At 47.6% G+C, this 25,177-nt stretch overlaps 1 protein-coding gene across 4 annotated transcripts in view; it reads left to right on the top strand.

The window, feature by feature from the left end:
• Positions 1-25,177, top strand: part of ZEB2 (zinc finger E-box binding homeobox 2) — a 116,145-nt gene that overhangs the window by 357 nt on the left and 90,611 nt on the right. For 3 of the 4 annotated variants that reach the window (XM_030019149.2, XM_041124425.1, XM_030019147.2), the window contains exon 2: positions 2,647-2,784. In XM_030019149.2, the coding sequence (XP_029875009.1) occupies positions 2,712-2,784 (73 nt within the window). In that variant the 5' untranslated portion in view covers positions 2,647-2,711. Of the gene's footprint in view, positions 1-505; positions 1,110-2,646; positions 2,785-25,177 lie in introns of those variants that run through there. The other variant, XM_041124424.1, reaches the window with a different exon arrangement.

Below are 25,177 nucleotides of genomic sequence, written 5' to 3'. Positions count from 1 at the left end.
GTTGGCTTCTTTCTGGCTTGTTTATACTTGGGGCGAAAAACCTCTTTTCTTTTTTTTTTTTCTTTTTTTTTTTTTTTTCTTTTTTTAACCGAAACCTGAAGTCACTCCGGTACGGCTCCGGGAAGGGGCGAGCAGTTTCGGGGAGCTCGGGGCTGTGCCACCACCACCCCTGCTCCCCTTACCTGTCAGCCAGGTACGGGAGGTACCTTTTACAACGCAGCAGCAAAAAGTTTTAGTGCTAGGAAGGGACTTCATCCTCCTGAAAAAAAAAAAAAAAACCCCACCACAAAAAAAAAACAACAAAAAAAAAACCCCACCAACCCCCAAACAAACATCCCCCCACCCACCTCCTGCTCTTTTTATTTCAGGTTTCACATCTTAGCTCGGAAAGTTTGCAGGTACCTGTTAATGCTTTGCACGCCCTGAGCCTGCAGAGCCAGCCCGGCCGGGCACCGCTGGAGCCCCAGCCCCGGGCAGGGCTCCCCGGCAAAAGGATGTGTTTCCCCAAACAGAAAGTTTGCTGTTTTGTCTGCTTAGTGAGTTTCATTTCTTTATTTTATTTTGTGAAGTAACACCTTAGCTTCTGGGATCCTAAAGCAAGAAGTGAAAGTACTGACTGGAACTTAAAAGTCGTTTACCAAAAAGCAAAAATATATATATATATATATATATGTGTGTGTGTGTGTGTGTATATATATATATTTTTTTTTTTTTTTTTAAAAAAGCTAGCCGGTCCTCTGGGAAGAAAAGCGTTCTCGAGATGTGCAGGTTTAAAATTATTGACAACTTTCTGCGGGAGACTGAAGGGCAGGGAAGGTAGTGAAACGCATTTAAAACAATTCACCATTGGTCGTTTTGCATTAAAACGCCAATTGCCGAGGCAGGCTGAGGGTCCGGGCTTGCCTCGGTTCCTATCCTCCCCTCTCCGCTACATCTCCCGGTAGATCTGCCGCAGCGATGGCACCGTTGCCCACTCCAGGATCGGGAATAACTGGCAAATACTAAAGTTTCTAGCGCGTTTCTCAGCCTCTTCCTTCCTCAGCCACATACATCCACATCCACAGAGCCAGCAATTCACTCTGTCCAGGCGGAATCCCAAGCAGGAGAGTGTGAGTAAACACGCTGACCCCGCACACGCTCTCTCAATATTCCCATCTTCTTACCTGCTCGGAGATTATTTGGTTTTTTTTTTTTTTAGCCAAGCAGGTTTTATAACCGCAAAGGTTTGAGAAGAGAGTTCAGGCAGAATAAAAAGACCTAGCAGCAACACACTTCACTGCTCAGTGCGGGTGTGAAGCTCCAGCAAAGTAAAAAGACACAAGGGGGAGGGGGGGGGAGAAAAAAAAAAAAAGCCCACTTTACTGCAAAAAAATATTAAAAATTCTTGAGGCAGGTAATAATTTTTTAGGTTTTGTGTAAAACCCCCAGTGCAGGAGAAGACAATAGATGAGAAGGAGAGGGGGGATCCTGCTCAGGAGAGCAAGGGTTAATTGCCCTTGTTTTATAGTTTGCATCTGTTACATCTTTTATAGCCCCCTGTTTAAACTAATCCTCAAGTCAAAGCATCTTTAAAGCTACAGCATCTTCTGCGAGATGGACTGAGTTTCAGGAGCGTTCTTGCAGCAAACCAAACGCTCCTGCCCTCTCCCTTTGACAGATAGAGCCTCCTGCACAGCCCGAGCACACAGGCACACACAGCAGGTCCAAAAGTTTACAAGTTTAAAAAAAAAAAAAATCAACCAACCAAAAAAACCAAAAAACAAAACCCAACTGAAAGCCTGAAAACTCTGACAGCGGTAGTTTTGATTTCTGTTTCTTTTCTGGGAAGAAAAAAAAAAAAAATTGACACTCTGAAGCTTTGTTTAAGTAAGGGGCAGGGGAAACCCTGAATATTGTCAAACTGACTAAAAAGGTGACAGAGGTTTATAATTACACTCCTCGTTGTTAGGGGGAGGGGGAGGTCTCCGTGCTGTGCTTTACCCCAAAAGGAGAGGGGAGAGCCATGTTTCCCTCTCCCCTTATCACTTTGCTGGAGTGCACTTTGGGGGGGAAAAAAAAAAAAAAAAAAAAGGAAAAAGAAAGAAAGGCAGGAGCAGAAGGAGAGAAGGCTAGCATTTCGTGTGAAAAGAAGTTCTAATGTCAAATTAAAGTACTTTTAGGAGGAAACGGTCCGCCTAGCATTGAGTCAAACAGCCTACTGTAAAAGCTGTGCATTCCCTCATACGGTCATGAGTTATGACTCATTTGAGATGTAATTCTTGTCTCTCTCTGATCTGCTTTGCTGGTGCAATACACACACACACACGCAGGGAGAGAGAGACACACACGCTCACGCAGAGAGACACACACACAGAGAGCGAGCGAGCGAGCCCAAAAATAAATAAATAAATAAATAAATAAATAAATAAATAAATAAATAAATAAATAAATAAATTAGAGATCTGCCCGGCTGGGGAGAGAGCGAGAGAGAGAAAGGGGGGGGGGAAGCCCGCTCCGTCTGCGTCCCACCTCCCCCGGGCACGGCAAAGCTCGCCGTGTGCGTGGATGGGTTCTTTTTCGGGTGCAAATTCGGGTCCCCGTTGGCGCCCTGCATTTAAATGGGATATACCAATGCCCACATTGTTGCTGTGTTTGGTCGTTACATAGAGCCTGCGTGCTGCTGAATCAGGGAGTCGAGTCCATGCGAACTGCCATCTGATCCACTCTTATCAATGAAGCAGCAGATCATGGCGGATGGCCCCAGGTGTAAGAGGCGAAAACAAGCCAACCCCCGGAGGAAAAACGGTAAGCCGCCCCCCCAGGCAAACTTTTTTTTCCGGCCGGCTCCGCCGCGGCGAGAAAAGGGAGGCGGCGGGGGGGGGGGGGGGGGGTTGGAAAGCCGGCCGCAGGACGGGGAAGGGAAGGGGAGGGGGACGGACGGACGGACGGACGGACGGGACGGGGACGGCGCCCGCCCGGGGCGGCCAGCCGGCGGAGGGAGGCAGCGGCTTCTTCCCCCCCCCCCCCCCCCTCCTCAAGCCCCAAAATCCCGGGTCTCGCCGCTCCTCCGCCTGCCCTGCGCGGCGGCGGGGTCGTCCCGCGGGGGTTGCGCGGCCGCGGGGCGCCGGAGGGTTGAGGAGCGGGGGGGGGTGGTGGTGGTGGTGTGTGGTTTTTTTTGGGGGGGAGTGGATGAGGAGGATGGGGGGTGTAAGGAAAAGCAAGGAGGAGCGGGGAGGTGGTGGTGGGGGGGGGGGGGGGGGAGCAACGCGCCGCCGCCGCGCCCCAAAGTTTGTTGCGCGGGCGCGGAGCGGGCGGGCCGCTGCCCCGCGGCGGCGGAGGGCGGTGGGAGCGGCGGGGAGGTGGCGGTCCGGTTCGGCCGCCGCTTATCCCGGGTGGTTTGGGGGCTGTCAGGGTCGGGGAGAGGAGCCGGAGAGGAGCTGGGGGGGGGGGGGGGGGGGGGGGGGGAGGCGAGGAGGAAAGGCGCGGAGAGGCGCGGAGGAGAGCGGGGCGGGAGGGCAGCCGGTGCCCCCGCTGCCGTCCCTGGGAAAAAAAAAAAAAAAAAAAAAAAATAAACCCGGCGGCGTGAGAACCCCGAGGCGGGCTGGCACCGAGTTAGCGACTCTCTCTCTCTCTCTCTTTTTTTTTTTTTTTTTTTTATTGTTAGGGACTCGAAAATGAAACTTCCTCCTCCCTAATAATTAATAATACTAATGAGTTTGGTGCCCAATTGTCCATCGTTGCCCTCTCCCCCGGTGCCCGCCGGCCGCGGAGGGCCGGGGCTCAGTGGGACGCGGTGTTCTGGGCTGATTTCACATTTGGCAGCTTTCACTGGTGTGGGTCTCTCTTTCTCCGTCTCTCCCCGTCCCTCCCTTAGTTTCTTCCTTTCTCCTCCGGTTGATGATAGTCTCTTCCCCCCCCCCCCCGCCAGCCTCCCCCTCCCCACCCGCAGCCCCTCGCCCGGCCATCCCGGCCCCACTTTCAACAACTTTCCTCTCGAGGAGCCGGAGGAAGGAAGATTATTTGTGTGAACCTGAACCCATGCGCTTAGAGCTCAGCTACTTCATTTAAGTGGAGAGGTGGAGGTGGTGGGGGGAGGCTGGCGAAGGAGAGGGGGGGGAGGACAACAACAACAAAAAAACCCCCAAAACACAAAGACAAGAGAATGTTGATTAGAAACAAATGATCCTGCCCCCCCCCCTTCCCTCTCTCGAGGTTGTGAGTGTGAGTGTGTGTGTGCGTGTGTGTGTGTGTCTTTTTCTTGTTGTGGTGGAGGCGTCGAGCCATATGGGGGAGTGATAGAGGAATTTTAGTCAGAAACTGTTCGTTATGTTACACTGGCTTTTCCCTTTGTGTTGTCTTTGATCTATTTGCTTGGCTTAGTATTACAAAAAAAAACCCCAACTAAAATAATATATTCCGAGCAGCTTCCCAAGGATCCGTTCCTTGTTATCTTTTTTTAAAGTCTCTCCCCCTCCACCACCACCCTTTACTCTTGTGTCTGTCATTATTTAAGGTGGTCCTCACAGAGGAGACCTCCCCTTCCCCTCATCTCTGGGTAATTTAGTAGACATTAAAATTACACGTAATGTTTCCCTCTCCTCTCTTGTGTTTCCTCTGTTCTTTTTATTAAATGTTGGTTATTGATTTTCTAAAATCAATGTCTGTTGTGGGGCTTTTTTCCCCTTACAAGTATCTAAAGCACGTTGCTGATCAACTGGATAACAAAAGCTTTGTGTCAAGTAGCCTTTTTTCTTATGTTAAACAGTCATTTTTGAGAGAAAAAGCGAATGAGATTTAAAGCAACGCATCCAGAAGTGCTCTTTTGCAGTAAAGAATATTCTGAGTGTTTGAGGGGGTTTTATTCTTCTTCTTCAGCCTCCTCGCTTTTTCAGACAAGATTATTAGTTTAGCGTGTTAAAACCATCACATGCTCTGTGATGAGGGATGCGTCTACGTGTTTAATATTTTCTCAACACGATTTGAGTCGCACCCCCCCCCAGGAAAAAAAAAAAAGGGGAAAAAAAAAAAAAAAGCTGGATGCCTCTGTTTGCCCAGGACACCAGGACTGCAGCCTGTACGCCCTGTTACTGCAGCCAGGTCTTTGGGAACACGTACGGACCGGGGTGGCAGAGATTCTTGTTGCTCCCATGCAAAAGTGTGTTTTCACGGAACTGCACTAACTTGGGAAGCCACCACACTTGGGAGTCGAAAGTTTAATTGCGATTTTTAAGGTAACCACTTAAAGATCCTGCAAACTTCAAGTGTGTGTGCTGGTAACGCGGAGGTCTAACTTCTCCCCTCAGTGTCTTGCTCTGGCCAAGACAGGGGTGGAAAAAATAATTCTCGACTTTCTGTCTGTCCACTCTTTTCTCTTTGTGCTCCGTAATTTGTTTCTTTCATTCATTTCTGAGTGAGAAATGTCCTGGTTCTCAGAAGCAGGTAGACGAGCGAGGGTAGGTTTGGTTAGGGGGTTGGTGGTTTGGGTTTTTTTTCATTTTCTCTTTCTCGACAAGCACGTATCCGATGCCTTTCCCGTTGGGAATTGCCCAGGATTTATCTGGACTGAGTGGATTTTTCTTCTTTCCTGGATTCGTGGAAAAGATGTCACTTCTGAGCTTGTGTCTTTGCTGATAACACCAGAAACGGTGATGCTTATCGAAATCAGACAGAAATTCCTTAGAAACGCAGCAGACCCCAAATAAAATTTAAAAGCCACCAAAAAAAAAAAAAAGAAGAAGAAGAAAAAGAAATAGAGGGTCATCAAGGAAGCTGGGGGAGTGTGAGTGCAATCACATACAAATTACAGACGGGGACAAAACAGAATAATCCAACTAATGCCTCAGTGGGCTCCGCGCCTGTGTGCGTGTCTCTGCGTGTGTGCGAGGATGGGCAAGGCTCGGGATTAGATACCGGCGCTGGATAAAATTACGGCGGAGCTAAATAGGGTAGAAAGGAAGAAAAGCTCGGGATTTTCCAAGATAACGGGGTTGAGGAGAGCTGCTGGAGTGCAGGAGAGGTGTGCGGAGGTGGAGGCGGGGGGGGGGGGGGGAGAGGTGTTATGGAAATCAATGAGGGGTGAGCCCCCCCGGGGGGGGGGGGGAGCAGGGTGGAGGATGGGAAGGAGAGGACCCCGAAAGCGGGGAGGGGGGGAAGGGGGGGGGCGGGAGGTGCGCGGAGCGGCAGCCCAGGAATGCGGCGGAGCTCCGGGAAGTTCAGTCAGATGATTCCCAGCGCCTGACTCACTTCGCGGCACTTTCACTCGGGAGAGAAGTCGCGGCAGAGGAGGAGGAGGAGGAGGAGGAGGAGGAGGAGGAGGAAGAGAAGGAGGAGGAGGAGGAGGTGGTGAAGGAGGAGGAGGTGGAGGAGGAGAGGGCAGCGAGCCCCCTTTCCGCACGGGCGCCCCGCGGAGGCGGGGGCTGCGCTGGCGGCCGCAGCGCCGGTGCGGTGGGGCGCGGAGCGGTGCGGAGCAGTGCGGAGCGGTGCGGGGGCCCCGGGCGGTCACCGCTGTCCGGCCGGCCGAGTGCCCTGCCCTGCCGTGCCTCAGCAGATGAGCTGCCTCTCTCCTTCTTGTTGTGGTTTGGCGTTTGTTGGGTGGCTGGGGTTTTTGTGTTTTCCCTTCCTTTCCACCCCCCCACCCCCCCCCCGCCGCCCCTTCAAAAATAAAAAATCAAGTCCTCAGGAAGGAGGGGAAGGGGGGAAAGTTGGATCTAATTTACCCCAAAGTTTCAGTAAAGAGCTCTCTGCGATTCCTTTGCCATCTCGCTTCCAGTTGTAAAGAAAAGGGAGAAAGTTCAATGCTTTCAGGGCGTCTGATCCGAGGGAGAACACAGACCAAACAAGCAGACACGATAATACTTGCTCAGAGCCTTTCCCAAAAAGATACCCACCCACCCTCCTTTCGGGGATGCTGGGGAAGGGGGAAAAACCTCCTTCGCTTCCCACTTGCAAAAGAGGGGGGGGGGGGGGAAGAGGGGGGAAAAAAAAAAAAAAAAAAAAGCCTGCCTGCTGCCTTTAGTGAGTGGGAAGTGAGGCTTGTCTTCCCTGCCTGGAGAAGTTTGGAGGTAGCTAGACTGAGGCTCGGGTGTGAGGAGGAAAGCTGCTTTTTGTGAAATTCAGGTGGCACAAGGCAGAGCGGGCATCTGGGAGCGCTCCTTTTCCCGGGGACCTCCGCGGGGGGGGGGAATCCGTTGCGAGGAGATTACTTCCAGAGTTGGTTACTGGCTAGGGAGACAAATGCACTACCTCCAGAAAAGCACCTGGAGATAGGTATTAAAAATTAATGCAATAAATGCGAGTGGCCAGGGCGTAATGATTATCTAGCTGCGTTTTCTCGGTGCAGATTCATGTCCAGGCTGAGCTGTGGCATGGAGCAGAGGAGGTTGTTTTCTGTGTCAAGACGGATCTATTTATTTTATTCTGAGTTTCGAGAAACCCAGCGAATTTGGAGATCAGTGCCTGATTTACTGTGTGCCATTTGTGACCGTTCGGTACTTACTGGCTTTTGCTTATTGCACATGCTTCGCAAGGAAACTTTTGGGGGAATTTCTAATTGCTGTAAGGAAATATATTTGATGCCTGGAAAAGCCGTATTTGAAAAGGGGGGGGGGGGGGGAAGGAAACCATTACAAGTTAATTATCGATAATTATACATAGCCAACTGCCCAAGGTAGGGAAAATGTATGGAAGACTGAGATGCAAGCTCTCAGGACAGGCTGGTAATATTTCCCAAGAAAAATGTGCGTCTCCCTTTAGAGTGGAAAGAAGGGTGTTGATTCTTTTACAGCAGCCCCACATTCATTCCAAGAAATAGGAAATTCTTCGCCTCACAACAGTTTTTGGCATCTGCATTATCCCAGTGCTTTTAAGGTGCATTTTCTCTTCTGTGAAAGAGAACTCTTTGTCCTTTTTTTCTCCAAGACCATGGCTTCCCAAGGTAGACACTATTTTGTGCCTGTCACATAGAAAGGGAGTGCAGGTTTGCAGTGCTCACAGACAATTGATTGTCTGCCCTAATGTGTTTCATTTACATGTTTATAACGTCAATAGTGCTGGGGTGTCCACTGTACCATTCATTCCAGCATTCCCACAAGGGTGCAATTGTCTGAATGGCCAAGTCAGACACCTTTTTGATTGCTCTTTAGTTGTCTTTTTAGAGTATAGAGAAAAAGGAGAGAAATCTGTGATGCAGAAACACTAGTTGAAAATATTTCAGAATTAAACGTCACCATTAAAGCAGATGTGAGCATTAGAGAAACAATGTATTTTAACTAAGGTTCTGAAGGTGGAAACAAATTCAGAACAGTGGGGATGGTTACTGCACACGACATCCAGCCCCGTCCCTTAATTTTTGTAGGCTTTTTTTGAACAGTTTGTCGTTTTCATTTTCATTTCAGCCCCTGTAAATGCAGCCACCTCCTAACTCTTTGTATGCTTAACTGTAATTCGCGATTTTTCCCCTATATATTTACATCTCTCTGTTTATGCCAGCAGCGTCAGCTAACCACTTGGAAAGTCTATTGAGAGAGTATCTAGCCTGTGAGAAGTATAAACTTTAAGAAAAACAACAACAACAACAACAAAAAGATCCAAATATTTCTTCATCAAGCATTTTTAATGAAAAAAACCGACAATGCCCAGACTTCTTCTTGAAGCAGTTTAACTTAAATAGCTGTGTACCAACTTCTTACTCCTGTGGTTACCGTCCTCTTGCGCTGCGAGCTTTCAGCAAAGTGTTTCTAGGAGTTTCCAAGTCAAGAAAAGATTACTTTTTAAGGTGCGCTGTGCTGTTTTGATATGCCACACTGTCCTTTATCATTGAAGTTGCTTCTGAGGGAGGCAAGAAGCGATTGCTCGTGTTTCGTATCAGAATAAATAAGCCACGCAGCTTATTGAAACTCACATATAGAGATACATGTATCCAGGCGTATACACCTATGAGTGTGGATATCATATAGACATAGATACGGTACGTATAGGTACGCCTGAAAAGAACGGTTCACGTTTCAGACTAGAACATTGCCCCCTAAAAATGATGCTGATCCCAACAGCTACAATTAATACAAGTTGACCTGTTCCGTCCGTGATCCATAAGGGAAAAGAGCACTAAGTCCTGTAGCTTCTGCTCGGGAGGTAAAGCGAGGGAAAACTTTTTTTTTTTTCCCCCTCTCTATATAATTTTTGTTGTAATTTTAAAAAATGCCTGTTTGTGGAGAGATTTTTTTTTCCTTTTTTTTTTTTTTTTTTTTTTTTTTTTTTTTTTTTTTTTTTTTTGTGCCTAACAGGGAAGACACAGTAGATGCACCGTTAGCTGAACCCCTGACACGGCGGTCTTTTGAATGCCTTAGGTATGATTTCACTTTCGCTCACATCAATGCTGACCTGAATGCCTTTCATATCTGATCCGCTGTGTCTCTCCCAGTAAACATCCCCTGAGGGGAGAACAAAGAAAGGAGCTCTTCTTCTTCTTAATCACAATTCAGCCCATTCACCGCCGGCAGGCTACATTTGCATTCTGCAACAGAAAGCCAAGATGAAAAGAAAAAAAAAAGAGAGTGAGAAGAAGGGGGGAAAAAGCAGAAGGGTGGAGGCTGAGTAAAATAACTTAGGTGTTTGTAGCTGTTTGTTGGGCTTCCCCTAGTTACAAGCCTTATATAGATCCTGCTCTACCCAGCCTTGGCTCTTCTGACAGGCAGATAGTGTTACAAGATGGCATGCCTGTACTATTCATGGCCACTCGCTCTAACACTTGAGGTAGAAAGTGTCAGAGAGGGATCAAATTCTACTCTGAGAAGTCTGTTATAGTTAGGGTCAGGTGTGTGTACTCTCAGCTCTTGACTGCTGCCTATTATTTTGTTTTAATTACTATTATTGTTTACTCACCATGACCTTGGGGAGCGGGGGTGGCTGGGGGTGAGGCAAGCTTGGCCACCACCGGCGAGCAGATTAGCGGGGGGAAAAAAAATCGCCCTTTCCTCAATTTAAATCTATTTATTTAAATATATATTTAATTTTTTTCTAATTTTATTTTTTACTTTTTTTTTTTTTTTTTTTTTTTTTTGTTAAGGGTCGGGCTGGGTGTGTTCGCGCCTGGCAGGGCAGGGAGCGGTGGCGATGCTGCGGGCTGGGGGGGGGGGCGGTGGTGGTGGTGATGGTGGTGATGGGGGGGTGGCTCTGTCGCGGGGGTGGCGGGGGTGTCCCCGGGCTGGCGACCGGCCCGGGCTGCCCCGACCCCACGGGGAAAAAGCAGCAACTCAGCAAATCCTCGGCGGCACCAGAAAATGCGCACGGAGGAGGAGGAGGAGGAGGAGGAGGAGGAGGAGGAGGAAGGCGAGATTTGTGGAAGTTTCTCTAGCTGGGCTCTCTCGTGGGGTTTCGTAGTCACGTTCATGTACATTTTCCGGCTGTGCCCCCCCCCCCGTCGTCGTGTCCCCCGTCCCCCCCCCAGATTTGCCTGTTTGTTTGTTCTTCAGAAGCTCTTCTGTGCTTTTAATCAGACGGTTTTAAAAAAACGGTGAGGTCTTTGGTCGTAGCCACTTTTTTCTCACCAAGAGAAGGTTTATTTATAACTGGATCCTGCTTACTGAGAAGTATTTAAGCCCTTTCAGGCAGAGCTGTCAAAATTTCCTGTGTTGTTTGCCTCTATTTGCAACATGTAAAAAGTAATATGCAGTTGCTGGTGTTGGAATAACCGGGGTAGTGCAGAAATCTCAAGTGACAAGTTTTCAACTACACAATCTCCTGCCGACCAAACTGTCATTTTTTATTTTTTTTTTTCCAGAAGCCACTTTTAGGATCCTAACAGGTTTTTTTCCCCCCGTCAGCAAATAGATTAAACGTGCTAAAGCAACTTCGAGAGGGAAGAACAGTTTGAACAATGAGGAGCGGGAGGGATGTCTTATTTTCCTGTAGCTGCTATGGCAGATTTCACTCATAAGGAGCACACTAACCGAGATGTTACCAGTTGAACAGAAGCATGTGACACAGATTCCTGATTTTTTCCCAGAAGATTTACAGAATTTACAAAAAGAGATTATCTCTACACCTTCCACCCTCCTAACCACCCCCATGACCCAAGCAATGGAGGATTTAGGCAGATTTACTTCAGTAAACACCTTTGGACACTTGGGGAAAAGTAGGAGTCTGTTTGCAAAAGCAGGCTTTTGTTAAGTGAGGTGCTGGATAATGCTTTACCAGGCAGCTGTGATATTAACCTACCCAGTAATGCTGGAAAGAGCGTTAACTCCTTGTGCGCTCCGGGGCCTTGCCCGGCGAAGGCCGTGCTGGCCCCGCAGGTACCGGGCCTGGGGGGGGGGGGGGCACACACAGGCGAGGAGGTGACACTGCCGAAACCACAGCAGCCGCTCAACCTGACGCATCTTTTACTTGGTGGCAGTTGAATCTTTCGGGGTCAATCCATCAGAGAGAGGGCCGGGAAGAGCTACGAGGCATGGTCACGAAAGCCTCTTCCATCAGCGAGGGGTTATCTATCCGGGGGTGCGTACGCACGCGTACACGCTCCAGCTCTACCCCCACACGTCCAACGTAGCCCAAAACCTCTCTAGGAAAGCTCGCAAGCATTGCTGAGAGGGGAAGGTCAATTTAGGATTCGCGCTGGAGCAGCAAAAGGGCTGAGAAGTTACGCCGGCAAACCTGTACGAGTGGCTTCCCCGGGTCGCTCTGGGCTCCCGGGGTTTGAAGGAAAGCCATCAGCTTTCAGGGGGCTTCGCATTCCCCACGGTGAACTTTCTGGGGCGAGCGAGCTGCTCGCTGCTCTATTTCTGAGCCGTTAGAAGGAGGACTTAATAAGTTAGTTATTTTTGCTGGGCATCAGAATAACTTTACAGGTGTTTCTTTTTTTAGCTTGAGTAAGGTATTGCTTCATTTGGGGATTTTTGTTGTCGAGGGTTCTTTTCTTTCTTTCTTTTTTTTTTTTTTTTTTTTTTCCTTAAAGTGTAGGTGTCAATGTTAGAGCAGCCACAAATGTGTGATAAAGCAAAGGGTATGAGACATGACAGAATTAAAGGTGTTTGCTATGTTGTTACCCGTGTGTCAAGCTGCAAGCTCCCTTTGTCACAGCCTCCTGGAGATTCGATAGTGCGGATCCACTTCCCTTCCAAGTGATACAGCAGTTTCTGACTGGGGGGTTCAGTGCGGTGCGGGCGTCGCTATTGCGTTTGCTTCCCCAAATACATTTAAACACCTCGACGTCGAGCACACCCCATTACTCCCACCTTACGCAAGGGTGCCGCGCGCTCAAGCACCAGGACAGCAGCCATAGCATTACAGTATCTGGCATGGAGCGGCGTTTGGCAGGAATGTCATCTGCCAAATCATCCCATAATTACGTTTTATGTTATTTGTATGAATGACCAAGCATGCAGTATTCCTTTTGAAATCAAAGGAAGGCTTAAAATGCGTTTTTGAATACTTTCAGACCATGGTCAGGTCACAGTTTGGGAGTTGAATTAAACTGATCTCATTTGTGATCTAATTGAGGTTGGCAACAACCTTAGCAGTAGCAATAACATACAAATACAAATCAAAGAGCGGAATTCAGCAAATCAGATCTTTTGCTCGAATCCTGCCTGGGAGTTATTCTCTGACTGCCAACAGCGAAGTTAAACTTTGTCCTGCTTCTCAGCGGCAGTGCAAGCCTTGCATATTTTTCGGGTCTTTGACGGGAAGGTTGGGTTGGATAGATGGGCGCACAAAGGCGAGAAGGGAGCCCTTGCCTCCTCGGACAGGAGCAAGGCACAGCGGCTCGTCGCCCGTGTTTCGGGAGCGGGGGAAAGCGTGGGAGGCGTAACGGGGGGCATATGGGGAGGAAGGACGAGAAAAGAGGACTAGGGCTCTGCAAAGAGGAACGGTTATTCCAAGCGGAAAGTCAAGGCGCTTTCCTATCTTTACATCCAATCGCTTGCGGATTCCAGGAATGTCATTACCAGAGCGGTTGAGAATTGTTGACAAATTTCCCCCGGCTCTGACGGGAGCCCGTCTTGCGAGCGGCGGGGCTGGCAGCCGGGCTCGGGGCTGCCGGACCGGACCGGGGGGGGGGACGACGACGACTCGTCCCGGGCAGGACATCGCCGGGGCGGGGGGGGGGTCCGCCGGGGTAGCGGCCGCCTTCCCCGGGCCACGGCGGGTGCGGAGCGGGTGCGGAGCGGGTGCGGAGCGGCAGCCGCAGGCGCGGTGCGCTTGGGCGGGCGGGGGGGGGGGGGGGGGGGCGGAGTGCGGAGCCGCCTCTCCCTTCCCAGCCCCGGGGTAGAGGTGTCAACCGCTTTTTTTGGGGCGGAGGAGGGGAGGGAGAGAGGCGGGGGGGGGGGGAACGGGACACACGGACACGCCACGGGGTCTGGGTGCTGTGACCCGGCGCGGCCCCGTGGGTCCCGTCTCGGTGTCCCCCCCCCCCCGTCCCCCCCCCCCCCCCCCCTCCGCGGCAGCGCAGCCCCAAACTTTGCTCCCAGGAGGGAGGGAGAGGAGAAGAAGCTGCTCGGCGCTGCCTGCCGCTCCTCCTCGGTCCGGGATTTTAAGTGTGTCCTCAACTTTCCACCCCCCCCCCGCCCTCCCCGGGCCATTATTTTCTTTGACTAAAACCTGTTTACTCGCCTCTTTGTTTTTTGACGTTAAACGAGTTTCCATCTCCTACTCCTGCGGATCTCGAAGAAATAGATAAACCATTATATTTCCCCCTTCCCCCCCCCACCCCCCCACACCCCCCCGGCTCGTATTTTAAAGCAGCGATCCTGACAGCAGTACTATTATTGCACTTTATGTTTTAGTGGATGTTTGCTGTTGCTAGTTACAGCAACACTTATCATAAGACAGCAAGAAAAGAGTAGTCCCTGGTAATTAAAGTAATGAAATATTCATTTACTCTACCTTTTCAGTAGTCTCACAAATTAGGCTGCTACATTTAATGCCTGCACTGCCTCTGTTTTTATTATAATGGCAGCTTTCGCATCTGCAATTAGGACTAATTCTGACAGTTACAATTTCTGAGGGATGGTAAACAGTGAACGAGATGTGCAGCAGTGGTATTACACGTGAAAAGCCCTTGTCTCTTTAACCTTGTTGTTTTTTTTTCTCGCAGAGGTTACCTTTTCCCGATGGTGCAAAATCGACTTGACATAACTGTTCATCAGTTTCAGGGTTTTCCCTGGAGGTATTTGCATCAAATCAGCCCAGTCAAGCTTCAAGTTGAAATTGGCAGGCCAGAAACTGACAGGGTAGGGACTGGGAAAGAGACAGCTAAAGTGCAGGCAGCGAGCTGACAGCAGCGGTGGGCAGGCAGGGGGAGAGGGCTCAGCACCCGGGGCTGCCCCCCCCCACCTCCCCGCTTATTCCCCCCATCCCAGTATCCCCCCCTCGGTACCCTCTCGGTGTCCCCCAGTCTGTCCCCTGAGCGCTGGGAGCCCACCCTGGTACCCGGAGGAGGGTGGTTGGAGGAGGGGGGGGGGGGTGTAAAAAAAAAGAAAAAAAAATATAAAAGTGGGGGGGGGGGGGGGGGAAAGGTGTGGTAAAACAAAGAGAGAAGTGCCGAGCTGAAGTTGCTGTCGCTAACAAGCTTATTTTGCTGCGGAGCTGTGTCGCATTTACGCACTACGACTCTTAAGAGAAGTGACGGAGAAGGTTGTTAATACCAATGAAAACATATTTTGATCAGCTCAAAAAAAAAAAAAAAAAAGTCCAACCCGGAGAGACGTTCATCTGCAAAGATAATTACATTAGAATCAAAACAAACATTTCCTTGAATGTGTTATTTCATTTATCCTCTGTCACGGGGCGGGGGGGGGGCCTCCAAGTGGAATTAATTTTTAATAGATTATTGGACAAATCGGGATCGTTCCCTGTGACACCCCTCCACCCCGACAGAATTTTACTTCTTTGAAAAGAAACCCAAATCTTATGTAGCGTGGAAGGGAGCAGCACAGCAAGGACCAGGCACCACCATCAAGACCCATTCCTTCCTTAAAGGTGAAAAAGAGCAAAACTGTGTTACTTTCCTGGGGAAGAGAGCTGACGATATTTTTTTTTTTTCTTTCCCCCTAAATATATATATATATATATGTAGTCTTTACCAGATGATTAAAAATCCCTCTCACTTTTCCTACCAGACTTGTGCTAAAGTAAGCCTTGCTTTCAAACAGTTTTTCAGCTGTGTGTGTGACAGGCATTGGCTGATCTGCTGATGCCCATTCGACAGGCACTGTTGAGCTAAAGTGGTGTGACGGCACAGTTTTGTTAAGCTGTGAACAAAGGGCTGGAGATGCCTCGCTGGCATCATCCATGTGCATATTGGCCTTGTCACAGTTTTGCTTGATTTAATGCTCTGTTTATTCCTAGATATTAGAACTTAAATTCCAAACAATATGTTTTCATATACTACACACAAACTTTATTTTAAAAGCTTTTGCTCCCAAGAACTACAGATCCATTTGTCTGTCCAATACCCATGCAGCAAACATTTAAAACGTAGCTCCCAGAAAAATAGGTGGCCAGTAGCCTCTTAACTGTTATCCAGTTAAAAAATGGGATTTCAGTTTTAAAAAGTCTTATAAGGGTAAAAGATTTATTTCTTCTTTGATCATTTGTTGAGAGTTGTTATTTATTTCAACAGTGGATTTTCTTATAAGCTCCTAAGGAGAGGTTACCCCGTGTGCAGGCAGGGCATGCAGGATGGACTTTTCAAGAGCCATATCATCCCAGTGGTGTTGCTGCGATAAAAGCAGCGCTTTGCAAATACCTGTAAGCATAGTCGGAGGACTATTGGCAGGCAGAAAGAAAGCAAGCTGCGTTACGGCAGGTTAGTGGAAGGGACCGGGAAACCGGATTAAGATCTAAAAAAAAAAAATAAAAAAAAATATATATATATGTTCATTAGGTGGCCACAACTTTGTAGCTCAGCAGTTCATCAAGAGAAAACGTGAGCCTATGGAGCTGTGTTTAGCTTCTGATTCTCTTCTTTTAGACATGCCATTGGCTTCATCTCTAGAAAGTTTGGGGGGGGGTTTTTTTGGTTGGTTTGTTTTTTTCTCCCCTTCTTCGTCGCCTTTTTTAACTCTCTTCAGGTTTGCTGCAAGTGTTTGCTAAGAGATTAAGTTAGCCAGCTTCCATGGCGGAGGTAGCCCTGGGAAGCAGCTCGTTGCTGGGAGGAATGCTCAGTAGGTCAGGGCATGAAGATAGAAGGAGCTGCCCAACTGAGGCTGGGGATCAGGTATTTTGCTCTTTGTTTCCTATCAGAGACAAAGTGCTTATGGAAAGGTTTGTGGTGAGACATCAAATCCCAGCAGGAGCACAGATGTTCCCACTTTTACAGGCTTACCAATGAACATTTCAGCTTAAACAAGTTTATGAAATAAAAGATTTATTTATTTTTCCTTAGTAGATGCAGCATCTTAGTTTGATTGTGTAAAGATTGTATCGCTCCAGCCACTCAGGGTTATTTGGTCCAAGGCACGGTGCTTTACTTGAGGGCTGTTAAGTAGGGATGGGAGAGAGGGAAGGAGGGGGAGGAGGGAGCGTTCAGCAAAATGAAAGTATTCCTTCTCCAAACAGTGCAGTCTAGAGCCTAAATCTGAAATTGAATCTGCTGGGCAAAACCTGTGCAATTTTTCTACCTGCCCTTAGTCTGCTTCCTTTCAACTATGACAGTTTTACTAACTGAAATGAATGGGCTTGCTTTCTCCAGTACCTTTTCTCAGTATGCGTTTACATCAAGTACTTCAAACAGAGAGCTGGGTGATATATGTAGGGGGACAGCTTGCACAGAATAAGCTTTAATGGTTAATTTTTGTATAGCTTTATAAATGAAAGGGACTTAAACCTACTAGCAGTATAGATCACAAGACCTTATGTGGTCTATTCTTCTCTAGATGCACAAGAGATTTACGTGCCTAAGTCCCATAAGAGTTAATGGGAGTTACGCATGTAAATCTCTTCCACAGTGAGATAATAGACCCTTTTATGTATGGATAGCTGGATTCTTAGAAAAATCACCTACCGAACAGTAGACTTTATGTCCTTCCCTCTTAACAAATATTTATAAAGCGAGCAGGCCAGCAGATGAGACCAGGAACCCCCCAAGGTGTCTCCAAACCCCAGCGACCCCCGTGCCCCCGCGGAGGGCAGCGGCACGGCAGCCAGCCCCAGGTCCTCCTCGGCCCTTCGCTTCGGCGTCCCGGTTTTGCTCGGCCGCGGGTGACGCCGCAGGCCCGGTGGCGACGGGCTCTCCCACGGGCCGACGCGGCGCCTCGCCTCTTGGCAAGCCCCAGTTGACGGAGACCTCTCGCTTCGCGGATCGCACGGGGGATTGGGAGGCGGAGAGCCGCCACCTCTCTTCTGGGGGGGGGGTCCGTCGTGTTGTCCCCCCACCCCAAAACAACCGCAGCGGGCAGTACAGGTAACCGCCGGCGAGCGCTTCTCCCCGTGTCCCCGCACCCCATCCCACCCGTGCTGGGGGATGCGGAGCCCCGAGGTGGGAGAATCCCAGCAGGACCGTCCCGTGCCGCTGGCGGAGGAGGTTGGCGGTGGCATCGTCTCCCAAAGCCCAGGTGCTGCTAGAGCCCGCCGCGTATCCGCTCCCTTCCCGCTCCGGCGCGACCTCCCTCCCTGGGAAAGCGAGCAGGCTTTGCCTTCGACGGGTACGGTCTCCGCGCTCCTCCGTGGGGCTGTATCTATATATATAACTTGGAGGATGCGTGTCTGCCAGCCGCGAGTCAGATCGAGATCTTATCCCCCCCCCGGAACGTGTGGCCGGAGATAGCCGGTGCCACGGCACACGCGTGTCGGTGAGGATCGCCGCGTTTTGTGAACCGCGGCTCTTTTTGCCATCGTTGTTCCTTTCCATCGCTCGCCTCCTCCTTCCTGATAGCGATCTGAGGGAGTCGGGCAAGCCGCAGACTTGCCAGCCCTCAGCTCCCAGGCCTGGCAAAGCACAATCCAAAAAAACGCCCAAACTTACGCCCCGAGACTATCGGATTAAATCCAAGGGTTTCTACCAGCGGCGGGATGGGAAAAGCCCATTGTTTGTTGATTATCGTATCATCAGCCCCGGCTGATACTGGGATGCTCAAGGAAAACACACTTCGGTTACAGTTGATTTTCAGATTCCAAAATGGTGCTGCAAAGTCTGTGCATGCCTAATTATATTTTATGCTAGGCTGTGCAATACAAAATGTATGCTGCAGCAATCAGTGAGTTAACAGTATCAATCAATTTGTAAACAGATGAAGTCACTCATTCCCAAACTGGTTTTCCAAAAACAATTACTAAATTACAATAGAAAAAAATTGTACAGTTACTGTATTTGTGTGCTGTGTTACAATCAACATACCAGGGAAACAAAACAATTTAATGCAGAAAAATCATCATTCATCTACATTATAATTGCTTCTTTTTCACATCTACAGGGCGGTTAATTAAAATTGTGATTAAATGCGGTCGCGCTGCCTAAGATGTCTTGCCCAAAACAGGTGGTACAGAATTTAAAAGTAAAAAAAATGTAATTAGCATTGGAAATTGAGAAATTGCCTGTAAGAATCAGTGTTAATTTCAGTCAGTGATGAGGTAATTTATAAATGAATGCAGTGGAGGCTGTGCAAATGCACAATTGCCTTCCTGCCTATTCTTAGCATTCTCAGCATGCAGGTGAAAATGTTTTCAAAATATTGAGGTAATTTGAAAATCAATCCTTGCATTCGGTATCTTTTTTCCTCCCCATTCGCAGCAAACGCTGAACAAATGCTGCCAGAGATGGCACAATGCATCAGTTTTGCACTTTGGGGGGAGTGATATTACGTGTGTCGTGGCATCAGCTAGAGTTTAACTAAACAAAATGTTTGGCTAAGATCCTTTACAAAGGCCAAAAATGTCGACTGAAGTCCCCGGTAATCCCGAATGTCTTCAGCTACGGTATGTGTTTAAATGAGGTGGTATCAAAAAAAAGTAACAGCAACCTGCAGCGAGTTGAAATAGTGCAGCAGAGATACCGCGAAATAAAAGAGATGCTAATATGGCATGGAAATCATAATGATTTCTTGTTTAAAATTAGTACAGCGCACTAGAAAAGCCTCGGTAGTACCGATGCTTTCTGTAAAAACTCTCTTTTTAAACATGCATTTCGAATTTCGTCCCGCAGCCATAAAAGAATTGTTAACTAGGCTATGCATACAGAGATTTTCCCTTAGATGAACTTTGTTTATCAGTATTTTGGTGCTTCCTCTAAACTTTCAGCTAGCAAATGAGAAATGCTAATTCCTAGCAAAAAAAATAGGACCTGCAGATACAAAAAGCTAGAGGCAAACCTGACAACAAACAGATATTAAAGATTTAAAATCTTCTTGACAGTCAAAAAAAAAAATAATCCAAGGCAGACATTGCTGGAACTGACATTTCCATGATTTGAACAGTCCTCGTCCCCCTGAACGACTCCGCAGAGAGCCCTGGCTTAGTTATCCCCGTGTATATTTAAAAATAACTTGGACTTTCGATAACGTCGATGGCTGGGCTGGAGTACGCGAAAGCAGTTTGAATTTTTGAACAGGGGCGTACAGGTGTTGGTATCAGGTTGCTGAAAAACACGTGCACGATGGCTTTGGAACATAACATGCTTTAATTAAAGCAAGCCGGTCCTCCTGCAGGAAGGCTGATTTAACCACGTAATTTAACTGTTGAAGCCCTTTCTATTAATTTTTTTTAAAGAACTTTTCTTCCGGCTGACACTTGCTTCTTTGCGGTCGTTTTTTTTTTTTTTATTTCCTTTTGATAAGCCCTGTGCGCTTCAGAGGCCATTCCGACGCTATTTAATTTGCTCATACAAAAAAAAAACCCCGCGAAGGGATTAGGCCCGGGAAGGGACAAGGGTGAGACCACGGCGGGTCGGGCCGTGCTGGACCGCCGCGATGCTGCGCAGAGGCGGCTGCAGCGCGGCCGGGCGGAGGATGCGGGTTGGCACCGTGGCGGGATGCCATCCCGGCCCCGGCTCTGCCGGTACAGAGCTGGGGAAGGCGAGCGCGGCATCGAGTGCCATGTGTGCTCTCCGGCAAGTCAATTAACCTCGCCGTACTCATTTTCCCTGTCTATGAGACGGGGAAATACTGCTGAACTCATTCACAGGGCTTTTGCGGAGCTTAATATCTCTAAAGCACTCTGCCGTTCTCTGGGACTGAGGATGAGCAAGTATCATTCGTTGTTTCGTCAGAGGGCGAGCGGGTGCCAAGGAATTTGACTGAGAAAATTATAAATGTATGTTTCTAACAATCAAACTCTCGGAGTTTATTATACAACTGATTATTCTAATTTAGAGGGCAATATTGCTTTTAACTGTCTCCCCCCCCCCCCGCCTCCAGTTTTCTGCCACTGAATATAAAGAAGCTAATGGTAATCACTGAAGCAATGATGATTATTGACTGAAAGGTATTTTAAAATGTGAGCTCCGTTATGTGGAGCTTAGCAAGCAGCTGCACTGATGCATTTGAACTCCCTATTTCGGTGTAGGGGCTGTAAAAATATATATCGAAATATTGGCGAATTGGCATAGGTGCAAATCCTAACCCGACTGCAGTCGATGGGGCTGCACGGGTGGCTTCAGCGGGACACAGCTCAGAGAAGTCGGGTTTGATGCCTGTGGCTGGTTTTAGTGGAAAGCTGTAGGACTCCAAGCTCGTTTGGAAATTCAGCCTCATCAAACCGAGCCTAAGTTTGGGCTTTTTCTTCTCTGTCTCACGTGAACTCCAAGGAAAGCTGGAGCTCAAGTGCTGCTCTGCTGCCACACGTTAGTCCTCACCCCCGGTTACATCTTTGGAGTTTTCTGGGCCTGTTCCCACGAGGAAAGACCAAATGCCATGAGAAACGTGAGCAGGATTTGGCCCCGAACAGGCAGTGCTTGCTACTTGATAAACTGAGCCATGGCCATTGTGGTGGTGGGGAAGTGCAGTGAAGGAAAAGTAGCTTCGGGGATTCCTAAAATAGAAAGTAAACATAAATATTTCTACTTTGCATGTCAGATTTCAATCACCTCTCAAAACAACCGAGCTTCTTGATTTAATTAATTACGGCTTTTTGTGTGTGTGTGTGTGTCTTCGGAAAGAGCCAAATGAAAATATCCTCTTTGTTTCCCCTTTGTAACTACCGGAGCTTTCCTCGAGTTTTAACTCTTCTGCCACCCCAACACCCTCAGCCTTCGTTTTTCTATGCTCTTCTTATCGCTGCTGTCCCATGGCAAGCCCCAAAGCCTGGAACATTTTGTAACGACTATGTGACAAATTGTTGGGCTTTTATTCGCGTCGGACATCTTTTGCCAGGATTGCTTGTTGTTTTTTCTGTTTGGCTGTGTCATGGGACCAAAGGTGGCTGCTTTTGTGCAGCATGTCAAATCTGGTTAACATGCAGCCATTTATCTTTAAAACCCACTCCTGCACAATGGCAGGGCTGTATTGGGGCACTTGTATGGGCTCCAAGCATCAAACATATCTATATATATATTTTTTTTTTCAGTGCCATCCTCTCTATATGTGTGGATGCACCTCGGGCTGAGGCACTGCGGTGAGCAGGTCATGCAGCAGACAAGATGTTTCATAATTTTGGGAATCTTTTAGAGACAAATTGTACAGTGCAAGTGTAGTGTAACTGAACTGCTGGTTGCCCAGTGAAGTGTAGAAAATCAGATACAGCACAGCCTGAAAGAATGAAACGAGAATTCATATCTATGTATATACACGGTACTTTATAAAGAATTCATATACAGAGAAAACCACATTTATTCTCTTTTACTCTGCTTATATTTGAGGATTGTACGTGGGGTGTGTGTGTATAAATGTGTTTATGTGCACGGTATATATTCATACAAATAATATGCCATGGGATACAGGAAGAGTTGTATGTGTGATGCATTTATATGCATAAGTGGTAGGTTTGCAGGTTAATGCCTGCTTGACTCTGTGTGTGTGCGTGCGTAAATGATGGAAAGGTGCTCAGCACGATGAAAGGATGAATTATCCTAGAAATAAAATTTAAAAGCCCCAAACTTCCACAGCAAAGTTTGCAGCTTTGGGTGCTTTTCCAATATTTAAGTCACACAGAAACATTTCTGATGAAAATTGTTTCCTTACAGATACGGCAATAATTACCAAGCATAGAAGCTGGTAAAGCAATGGGAAAGTTTGGTTCAACAGAAAAATGAGGGCTGGCTGCAAAGTCTTGGTGCCTTTTTGCAGTTGAAGCATTTGAGATAGCGGGACTCAATGTTTTTTTAATGATTTGCTATGTTGTGTAATAATTATACATATAGTGCAGTGAGGTTACTTGGAGGAACACCACACTATGTATGTTTTTTTGAGTAAAGGACCCAGGAGATTGCCTTTCACTTTGAAAACAATCCCTAATATCAGGAAAATGCTCTGTTTGTTTATGCGTACATAATGCAAGTTTGTCCGCCTGGGAACTGCAGCAAATGGGAGAAGTATGCATGGATTTCACAGGTAACAGGATTACGTGGGCACATAATTGATCCATTTGGAGAAAAAAATGACAGTGCTCTAAAGATGCCTAGGCTTTGGAGATGGAGTTTATGAAACAGGCATTTGTAAATTCAAAGGAATCAATATGTCAATTTTATTACATCTCGGGACCAGCTGGGCATTAAAGGAACAGTAGCCTTTTTAAAATTGCAGCTGCGTATTCTTGCATTGTGTACCTTTCTTAAAAGGCTTTGAATTTTAGAAAATGTACTTCTAGCAGCGCTTTGCACCTTTTCAGTGACCAGTTTGCATGGACAAAAAAAGACACAAACCATTACATTGTGTCAGTTTTCCTCTTAAGCCGGGGTTGGTAAAAACCGCCAGGCTTCAATTATACCGTGCAAAAATCTTACTGGTAAATATATACATGGAAGGAGACTGACGCCTGTTCGTATGCCAAATGTTGAAAAAAAATATTTGACATTTTGCACCGAGGACCCAGCACATGTTGCGGTGGCCGCATCGTAACGCGAGCTACCTGAAAGGGTGCATTAAAGACCACACGTGAAACCTGGTCTGAATCATTGGAAAACGGAATCTTCTCTTTCCTCCTCACTGGAGTTTAAACCCCCAGATGATTAAATTCAGTGCAAAGCTTAGTTCCTTCCAAGGGACAGCAGTCTTCAGCTGGCCAGGTTTTGAAATGCAACTTTTCATACAAATTTGCAGCGTGCGGTGTGGAGGGAGATGTTGAGTGGAATTTGGGTTGCAGGGGTGGTCGCTGTCCGTAGGCTCTCGAGGCCACCCCAAACAGGCTCTAAATCCCAGGGATGCATTCTCAAGCAATTAATAATGGGCACTGAAGTTTTTCCTTTGGAGAGAGGGAGGTTAGCCGAGGAGCAATTGTGGCTTTCCAGAATATGTTGTACACTCCTCTACCCGAAAGGCATTTGGTTGAGGGACTGTGTTAGTGAAAGCCATGCGTGCCTCCAGCCTTCAGCAGATAGCCAGTTGTCTTCTCTCCTCTGCTTGCTGGTGATGTTGCTGTGGACCTGATGGCTACAGCATAGTCTGCAACTCCAAATTTATAATTAACATTGCCAAAGCAATCACTGATTTGGGGTACCTAACTATGGACAGCTCTAGAGGTTCAACACATCTGAAAACACACTTAAAAACTTTCAAGTTTTCGAGGCCCAAGAAGGAGGTACCTAGGATCAATGGGCACTGCTCCCTGAGACGTCTCTGCCTTCTCACCTTCCTCAGCTTTATCGTGATCCTCTCGGATCTTCTATCGTGTTCCTCCAGCTCCTTTTGCACAGTTTCTTTTTCTTTGAGCTCAGACTTTCCAGGCCAGCCTGGCTACAGACAAGGTCTCTGTGTGGTGCCCCAACCTGCCCAGTAATTCTACTTTTTCTGGCTTGAGGATCTCTACTTTCCGTAAGGTATGGTTACAGGGTTTCTCCAGTGGTCTGCTAATATTTAACCATGTAAATAGGCCTTGGATGATGTGAGATCACACCAAAAATGGGCATAATATATTAGTGAGCAGTGGATAAAATAGGCGGAGTACTCTCTCTGTGTATATTCTACTACAGCTCTATCTCCCCTAAACAGAAGTAGGAAGTGAATATGAAAGAATAAAAAGTCCAGTTTTCCCTGAAAGAGTATGGAAGAGCAGATACACACAATACAAGCTAGTCAAGTACTGTTTTGTGGTCATAGACTTAGGAGGAATTAAAACTTTATTATGCAATGATGTACTTTCAAACCATTTTTTAAAATATTCATGTGCTAAGGAAGACATGGAAAAAGGGGTTCAGAGTGTTTTCATAGAAATTTGTGGCATTGTAGTAAATAAAGATGACCTTCTGCCAAGCAGCGATGCTCAGAACTGATGCGAATACACATAAATGGAGTCGAGAGAAACTATACAAACTCAATAGATTGAAGCTTACAAAACTTCAGAGGTAAGACTTCCTTTCGGTGTAGCTTTGCCTGCGTGCTTAGGTGTGAAAGGTATGATGTACACACCTCGTTCGTCTCAGCATCCTCTGCCAGTGGTGAGATGCTGAGACAAGCCTTTCTTGTAACTAGTCTAAATGAACATTTTCCAAGCCCTACAGCAATCTCCACTCAAAAGATCTCATCCCTTTCCATGCTTGCTAGAGGAGAGTAAATGGAGGCAAGAAGAGTTGAAGTGACTTGGCCGAGGCCTCCCAGCAAGTCAGCTGGAACTAAAAACCTAGAACTAATAAAACCAGAGGTCATATTCCGATCCTGGTTACCTCCGCGCAGTCCCAGAGCCACTCTGCGGGCAGCCTTTATATTTTGTCAGTTCTTTGAATCTAATTCTAGAAGTAAAACAAAGCTTTCCAATGATAAGGTGGAAAAATGGCAAAACGAAACCCTGTCATCGACCTGATTGATGGTTCTTCCACTGAGATCATAACAGCTTCTTCAGAGACTTTTACAATCTCTATAGAAGCGCAGGAGGCACTGCCAATATCCGCAGATCATTGGCATGATAGACCGTAACGGCTTCTTCAGAGCCGTTCCGGTCTATCGTGTCAATGCGTACTTAGGGAGTCCTCAATGCATGGATCATTGACACGGTACTACATAACGGCTCCTTAGAAGCCATTACTGGGTATCAAGTCAATGCATACTTAGGGAGCCCTTAATGCACGGACCCACGCAAGTTGACTTGCTCTGAATACTAACAATCCTGTGGAAGAGTAGTT

Source organism: Aquila chrysaetos, chromosome 6, assembly GCF_900496995.4.
Source record: "Aquila chrysaetos chrysaetos chromosome 6, bAquChr1.4, whole genome shotgun sequence".
Classification (NCBI taxonomy): Eukaryota; Metazoa; Chordata; class Aves; order Accipitriformes; family Accipitridae; genus Aquila; species Aquila chrysaetos.
Note: the sequence above shows the minus strand (reverse complement) of the source record. Positions and strands in the feature narration are given on the sequence as shown.